The sequence below is a fragment of the Hipposideros armiger genome, unplaced genomic scaffold (assembly GCF_001890085.2).
Source record: "Hipposideros armiger isolate ML-2016 unplaced genomic scaffold, ASM189008v1 scaffold_846, whole genome shotgun sequence".
NCBI lineage: Eukaryota > Metazoa > Chordata > Mammalia > Chiroptera > Hipposideridae > Hipposideros > Hipposideros armiger.
Genome location: NW_017732196.1, coordinates 716,239 through 724,922, shown reverse-complemented (window position 1 = coordinate 724,922; position 8,684 = coordinate 716,239). Strand labels below are relative to the sequence as shown.

At 36.6% G+C, this 8,684-nt stretch overlaps 1 protein-coding gene across 1 annotated transcript in view; it reads right to left on the bottom strand.

The window, feature by feature from the left end:
- The window catches only part of KIF27 (kinesin family member 27), a 106,749-nt gene that overhangs the window by 54,270 nt on the left and 43,795 nt on the right, over window positions 1-8,684 (bottom strand). The window contains exons 5-8 of the mRNA XM_019629365.1: window positions 6,997-7,190; window positions 6,433-6,536; window positions 4,783-4,938; window positions 1,189-1,394 (exon numbers count right to left, since the gene is read on the bottom strand). Of these exons, the coding sequence (XP_019484910.1) occupies window positions 1,189-1,394; window positions 4,783-4,938; window positions 6,433-6,536; window positions 6,997-7,190 (660 nt within the window). The remainder of the gene's footprint in view (window positions 1-1,188; window positions 1,395-4,782; window positions 4,939-6,432; window positions 6,537-6,996; window positions 7,191-8,684) is intronic.

The following is an 8,684-nucleotide window of genomic DNA, read 5'->3' as shown; positions in this document are numbered from 1 at the left end:
CGACAGCAACTTGTCTGTTCCCCTTCCCCCAATTCCCCAGCGCTGTTCCCCTCCCCGCAATTCCCCAATAAAAATCTTTAAAAAAAAAAAAAAAAAAAAAGAATGATGAGACTTCATGATGCTGACAGCCAAACAGAATAAAATTTGTCTTTGCTTTTTATTAATGAATATTTTAATTAAAAATTAAAATATTTTAATTAAAATAATTAATTTATAAATAATGATTAATTAATGGTGAAAAGTAAAACAGTACAAAACTGAACTTATATTTAATGTTGACAGTAATTCCAGTACTGCAGCAAAAATGATAATACTAGCATTTTAGTGTCTTCTCCACATAATATTGCTTGAGATGTCATTACAAAACCCTAGGAGAAGGAACTTTTGGGGTCTGTTCACCTCTACATTCCCACATAGAACAGGACCTGGCACACAGCAGGTATGCAGTGAACATTTTCTTTTTGAAAGAAATAACTGTGAAACAGTTTAAAAAATAAATAAATAATGCTCTGAAGAGGTTACCTACAATTCCATTCTACCTACAGTGGGAACAATATGAAAGCAATAAATTATGAATGAAAAGAAATGAAAAAAGGCATTCTAGCAAATTCATTATAATCAGACTAACAAAGCACTCTGACCATACCAAAAAGCATCTGAAAATGGCTTCATTACACAAAATCTCTCTGTAATGGAATATTGCTCACAGAATAGAATTTTTAACTGTAGCTATTTCTGAGGTTATAGCTAAATTCAGCATTAGGAAATTAAGAATGAGATATAGTACTCAAAGTTATCAAGCGTAAACCAATCAGTTATCGTTTCAGAAAACTCTGAAATAGTTACCATTTCTTGAGTGTCTACAAAGTGCCATATATGTATCAGATGTTTTATATGTGTTATTTAATCATTAATTTTTTGTCCTTCAGAAAAGGACACTATTTCCATGGTTATTTTTTATTTCTTACCATATGGTTTTTGATACAAAGATTAACATACTTCTTGAATGCAGAAATATACTATCAAGGTTGATATCATATAAAACTAAAAGCACTCTGGAAAAGAAAAATTGCCATTCAGTTTGTCTTGCTGGTAAAACTGAATCCTACCTTCTTACCTAACCAGGTTTAAGAATGCTCAAAAGCAGAGAGTTTTAACAAGTTTTCTCAATTACATTTTTAAAATTACCTGGACTTTTAGCTTTGCGGCATCCATCTTTTTACGGAACTCCTTCTGTAATTTTATTTTCAAAGCAACATCAGAAAGGTCTTTATTTTCCAGTTCCTGTAGCTGCTTTTCTGTTTCAATTAATTCCACTTTTGCCTGTTCTGCTTCGTGTGCAAGTTTTGTTACTTTCAGAGAATACTGTTTGCTTACAGACTTGGCATCGTTACCTTTACCATAGTAATAGTAAAAATAATTATAAATTATGTAAAAAGAAAAAACTAAGTGAAACATCAAAAACATAAAAATGCTCTACTCTTAAAAATCCAGCTGAGCAGTGTAATTATTTGAGGCATCACATTAAGAACCCAGCAAACACAACTTGACACTTGGCCTCTTAATAATTAGTTCCTTAATGACTGTTTCCATCTGGTGCCATTCAATCTTCACACTGGTTCCTTTTTGTATTTTAACGTGACATTTCTGATCTTCTGATATGCAGTTCAGCTCCGCTGGCATCAAACTCCAGTTAGAAGGATATCTGGGGTGACTCTGGCCTCTTGCTCACTACACTTCAGCTTCCTACTACCCATAATCTTTCTGAATTCTTTTTTTCTTTTACTATTATGAAAATTTTTCAACACACCAAAAGTAGGGAAATAATATAATGAACTCTCATCACCCAGGTTCAAGAGTTATCAAGATGTTGCCACAGTTGCTTCATCTATGCCAGGAGTCATTGGCAAACTGAGGCCTGCGAGTTATATATGGCTCTTTGGGTACGTTACGTCTCAAAAGTTTGCCAACCCCTGGAAGAGCCAATCCTGTCCCTCACAACAATTTACAATTATTCGAGAGCCACAGATATATTTTTACATAATCACCATTATGTGACTAATATCCTTTAAAAATTTTATAAATGAAACTATAATAGTTTTATTATCATTTTCAATTTTACTTCAGAGCCACATGTACGTACCCAAAGAGCTGCATGTGGCTCGCGAGCTGCAGTTCGCTGACCTCTGGCAGCTCTTCCGTCTCAAAAGTTTGCCGACCCCTGGTCTTTGCCTTTTTGTTTTAATTTGCTTAAAAATTGTAAAGTAATCCCAGACGTCATATCCTCTTACCTATACATACTTAGTAAGCTTCTATACAAAATATCATTAACACAACTAACTATATGAATAGCCACCAGTCCCAGTTCAGACTTCCACAATTGTCTCAAAATGTCTTTTATAGTTGGTTTATTTTAATCACGGTCCAAACAAGGTCCACGACACTTCTGATTGTTATGTCTCTTAAGACTCTTTTAATCAGAGCTGCCCCGCCTCCTTTTTCATTCCATTGAACTTAACGATGAATTGTTTTTATTTATTTTATTTATTTATTTTTTTAGCTGAGCCATCCTGCTACCTATTGGCAGCTCAGCAGCTACTCAGCTCAGGCTGGACTCGAACCGCTGTTGCTCAGAGCTCAAACTCTTGAGCGAGCTCTTAACCAACTGAGCCACTCGGCCGGCCCTTTACGATGAATTATTTTTAAATGCCTTTCTTATGAATGTTTAGAAGACAGAGAAAAATAGAGTAAGATATTTCTATATGGCTCTTCATTCTAAGCCCAGCTACTGACCCTAAAAACTTGCTTTTGACTGGTTCTGAATAGTCGACTGTCCCTGAACTAGATTAGCAAACTGGTGGCAGTGGGACATGAGTCCAGAGGTCATGGGATGAGTAATCGCCAGGGACAATTTGCCATACTTCTATACTGAAAATCTCTCAATTTTTTAATAAAAGGAGTTATTGAACTAAATGCGCTGTGAGTTGTCTTCTGGTTCTACAACTCTGATTACCTCACTAACTTTAAAACACATACAACTACAATATATTAATGAATCTTAAGACCCCATAAAGTGTTCAACATATCAATACTTTATGAACCACTAAGAAGAAAGGTACAGTGCCAGTTATACCAATGACATGATAAAATGCAAAGGTGCCATTGATTGTAAGGTGCATCCTGATTTGAGAGATATTAAAATGTGAAAAACGTGTATTAGAATTGATGGAATACTCTATAGTTGTCACTGTTGTTATTGTTCACTAAAATAGCTGCTATTCAGGAGAAATTTTCATTGAGGAGGCTTTGAAAAGTAAGCACACATTGACACTTTCGCTAGTCACCATCTCTAAGGGTCCTTAGGAAAGTTCCAAAATGCCCTTGGTTCTAACAAGTAAGAAGAGGACCTTCTATGTGTAAGTTCAGGTATCCCCTATTTTAAGGCAACCAGGATGCGTATGCCAGGGTACAAAAGTGTTCTTGTTTACTGAGATATCCCAGGGTGGGATAATCTGTCTGAAAGGAAAACAGGTAGTACCTTGAACTCTTGGAAATGGAGAAGCTATTTCAACCCCTAAGTCAGTTCCTGGATACTCCTAAGAGAGGTTTACTGGCATAGATCCTGCCTGTGAGGAAGGAACATGGTCAAACTCAAATATCTGGGATATTGGAGCTGGGATGATGCACAGCACATACGTCACTAGGAATGACGGAGGAAAATGCTTTGGGGCAGCAGCTAGGGAGAGGAGGTTGGAAAAGGAGGTCCAACAGCCAGAAAGCAAGCTTGCAGGAAAGAGGAGGGAAGTGGGAAGGCAGGTTTCCCCTTGCTGACAGAGGAGTAAGGGACGCACCATAATTCATGTAATGTGGGTATGATGACAGCGTTGGCCTTGAAGAAAATCAAAATAATATTTCCTTCAGTTCCCCTAAATGTGATCAGGGAGTTGTTTTTCATTGGAGATGGGGAAAAGAAATGCTAGTATTTCTTATTCCTTCAATTCTTTACTGAATTTCAAGGTAGTCAAGTCTCACAATTTGAGTATATTGGAAGCGGGGGATCAAAAAGCTTGAGACGTGCTTTTTAGGGAAAATCTAATACGCGTATAGCTGAGAGTGAAGAGAGGATATGGTGCATACACCCAACCTGCCAGAATTTGAGACTAAGGGGAAAAGCAAAAAGCTTGGCGCACTCAAGAAAATAGCTCTCAAGAGCAAATCCTTACATCTTTAGAGAAATAAAAATTAACTACGTTTAAATATAAAGTTTCTGATTAATGTTAAAAATGCACTATCCAGGGCCGGCCGAGTGGCTCAGTTGGTTAAGAGCTCACTCAAGAGTGTGAGCTCTGAGCAACAGGGTCACCTGTTCGATTCCCAGCCCAAGCTGAGCAGCTGCTGAGCTGACAACAGGTGGCAGGATGGCTCAGCTAAAAAAAAAAAAAAAAGAAAGAACTATCCAAGAAAATGAAGACTAATAATTTAAAATAATTATTAAAATGGGTTAGAAAAACATCTCAGCCATATTCCCAGATACCTAGTATGTTTCTTAAAAAGTGGCAAAAAACATTAAGTGCCGCAGAGGTTCAACACAGCACAGAGTTCACACTGGTTAGAACAATTCTTAGATGAGTCCCAATTTAACAAAGTTCTTTTAATAACTAACCTCCACATATTGGCTCTGCAACACACCTTGTTATATCAAAAGCTAAAGTAAATGTTACAACATCAGAAACAATTTTAGCTTTTCTATCTTATATAAGCTGGTTTACAGGATACTGTTACCTGTTTTCATTAATTCTTTAATCAGATCTTCCTTCATCTTGATGTTAATTGTAAGTTCTCTCATTTTTTGTTTAGCTTCAGTAAGTATGAGTTCTGAATTCCTTAATTTTTGCAAATTCAACTCTTGACTCTCCTGAAGACATTCAATCTTTAAATCTTTAAAATAAAAGAAACAAAACTCAGAAATAAAGCTATCTGCTCAAAAAATATTCAACAGAAGTAAAGCTAAAAAAGAAAAGCAGACACAGCAGCAGTCTAGAAGTAGCAGAGGAAGAACAGAGACAGGGAAGGAAAGAAAGGGAAAAAATGCACGGCAACTGGGACTTCAGTTTCTAGCTTCAAGTAAGAGTTTTCCTTTCCTGACCTTATTTTTTCATAGTGAGACTTCCTCAGTCTAGTGCACCGATTTACATTCTGGCATAATTTTCTTAACTGGTTATAGACCAGTAACAAACAGTTCAAGAATGGCTACTTGACTAGCACTTATCTATCTATTTATATATTTTAAAATTTGTTTTGTTTGTGACATATAGTCAATTTTTGTTAAATATTGTATGCAGTCTCTTAAAAATGCTATTTTCATAGTGTAGGACTTATGTTATTTATATTCTCTGTACTCTTACTTTTGGTGCTTTTACCACTCATAGGCCAAGACATATTAATTAAAAATCTCCTACTATAGTTTTTGCAACATGAACATTTTATGCTGTTATTTGATGCATAAAAATTCTTAATTGTGTACTCGTACATTATGAGCACCCATAAACTAATCTGGCTTCAATGCCAAAAACATCACTAATGGTAGGCATGTGTGCCAGTGAAGCAGGAAAGCAGACACCTAATAAATTACTTAAGATTTTTTTTTTTTAAGATTTTTATTGGGAAATTGGGGGAGGGCAAGCAGTGTTGGGGAAGTTGTTGTTCTTCAATCTTCGTTGTGGAGGGTGCCAGTCGCCATCTGGCTGCCCGTCGGCACCGTGGCCTCTAAGCTCAAGGTGCTGTGTTCAATCTTAGTTGCAGGTGGGCGTAGCCACCATCCCATGTGGGAGAAGAACCAGCAGCCTTGTTGTTAAGAGCGCATGCTCTATCCAGTGAGCCATCCAGGTGGCAGCTCAGCTCAAGGTGCTGATTTCAGTCTTAGTTGCGGGTGGGTGTAGCCCACCATTGAACAGGCAATCTTGCTGTTACACCAGCTGAGCCATCCTGCCACCTGTTGGCAGCTCAGCAACAGCTCAGCTTGGGCGCAGCGTCACTGGCCCATGTGGGAATCGAACCGGCAGCCCTGTTGCTCAGAGATTGCGCTCTTAAGCCAACTCTTAACCAACTGAGCTACTCGGCCGGCCCCTTAAGATGTATTTTGAAGTAGTCAAGAGTACAGTGCATACCAACGTAGGTTTGAATGTAAAATCCCTATTTTGAGCGATTCAGCCTATAACTCTAGCCAGAATTGATTGGTGGAAAGAAATTTTTTTATTAAGGAGTGAAAAATTAGAGGTAGAACAGAGAACATAAAGGAAGTTCTACCAACCAGGAAAGCACTCCTACCAAGTTCCCGCTTTTGAGGATTCCTAGATGCTTCTTAAATTACTGAAGAGAAAGAGAAGTGTCTTATAAACATTAAATATAAATTACTTAAGAAAGTCTGTGTACCTTCATTCCCCAAACTTGACTTTTGTGTTTGATCATGAATATCATTCAATCCAATAAGAGGACAAACAGAGCCTGACTTTTGAATCCATGAGCGACTTCTGTGTCTAAAAAATAAAAGAACAGGATCAAAGGTAACTGGTCTGTTAGTTTTTGCTAATCTGCCCTCAAATTAGCTTCCTCAAAAAGTGACAGTAATGTTTAAAGAATTGTTAATTATATAAAATAAACAGAATTTTACTAATATTTCCACCCATGTTGGACCCAGTGGAAAATTCATTATGTTTGTTGCCACTGTGGTGGCAGAATCAGGATATCCAAAAACATTTTCTCTGAAAATTAAAACCCAACAACTATAAAAACTCTAAAAGCAAAACTATTTTTCAACTGTAAGACTGATGACTTGTGTTCGAACACTGGTTTCATAACACATTAGTTGACAGTATGTTTAGCAAAAACTACCTGCTGTTATATTAAATGGAAAAGATACACTCTAATGGAAAAAGCCTACATCTGTGTATATTTATTGCATCATAAAATTATTAAATCAGTCTATATTTAACATACCTCATTTCAGATTTCTCTTGGCCTTCTGATTCTTCATCATCACTGTTATCAGAAAATTGGCAGTGGAGGACTTCATCTTGTTCTTCTATGTGACCCAGCAGCATCTGACTTCGTGTTCGAAATCCGGCAACTACTCGATCCAGAGAGTACACAGAAGGACTTGTGTAGACCTTACAAGTGATTCCCCCACCCAACAACAAAAAAAAAAGTGATTTTTAAAATGTCTATTTTTAATCCTATTACTCAAAATGTTTTTAAGAGATTATTTGATAGGTACTCTTAAAATATCCAATCACTGAAAATATGCATCACGCCCCCCCCCAAAAAAAAATGTCAAAATTCATTTCACAATACTATTGTGCCTCATGGACACATACTTCTTTCAGAATCTAAGCAGCTCTTCCTTTTCTAGAAAGCTCTTCTATCTTTATCTATAGCTCCAAGGAAAATAGTATTCGACAATGAAACTGAAGAGAGGCATCAGTGAAAAACATCACAGCTCTTAAAACAGCACAGGCACTCCCAATGAACATGAAGCCCATATACAGTGTAATATATAGTGGAACTGGAAAATAATTCTGAACACCTGGGGAATTGTGGTGTTGCTAAGGGTCTGCATCCTCCACCAATCCAAATTTTCTACATGAAGAAGTCCAGTGCTATTGCCACTCCTGCTGCTAAGGCAAAATATTTTCAATTTGGAAATCCAAATGTATTTACTCACACTTTACATGTGGTGGTTAGGATAGCTGAATTAATGCTAAGTAACATACTTAATATGTATCATAGGATATATGGATTTATTTCTGGGCTAGCTATTCTGTTCCGTTGATCTATGTGCCTGTTTTTATGCCAGTACCATACTGTTTTGATTACTGTAGCCTTGTAGTATGTTTTGATGTCTGGTAGCATGATGCTCCCGACTTTGTTCTTATTTTTCAGGATTGCCGTGGCTATTCGGGGTCTTTTATGGTTCCATATAAATTTTAGGATTATATTTTCTTTTTATGTAAAAAATGCCCTTGGTAGTTTGATAGGAATTACATTGAATCTATATAATGCTTTAGGCAGTATGGACATTTTAACTATATTAATTCTTCCTATCCATGAGCATGGTAGGTGTTTCCATTTATTTGTATTTTCTTTTACTTCTTTCTTCAGTGTCTTATAATTTTCTGAGTACAGGTCTTTCACTTCTTTGGTTAAATTCATTCCTAAGTATTTTATAATTCTTGAAACAATTGTAAATGGGACTGTTTTCTTAATTTCTCCTTCTGATAGTTTATTATTGTTATATTCAAATGCAACTGATTTCTGAATTTTGATTTTGTATCCTGCTACCTTACTGAATTCGTCTATCAGTTCCAATAGTTTTTTTATGGAGTCTTTGGGGTTCTCTATATATAATATCATGTCATCTGCATATAATGACAGTTTTACTTCCTCCTTACCGATTTGTATGCCTTTTATTTCTTTTTCTTGTCTGGTTGCTGTGGCTAGAACTTCCAGAACTATGTTTTGTTTTTGTTTTTTTTAAAGATTTTTATTGGGGAATTGGAGGGATGGGAACAGTGCTGGGGAATTGGGGGAAGGGGAACAGAAAAGTTTCTGTCGTTTTGTTCTTCAGTCTAGTTGTGGAGGACATTGCTTCACTGGCCCAAGTTGGCACCATCATTGCGCTCTTCCTG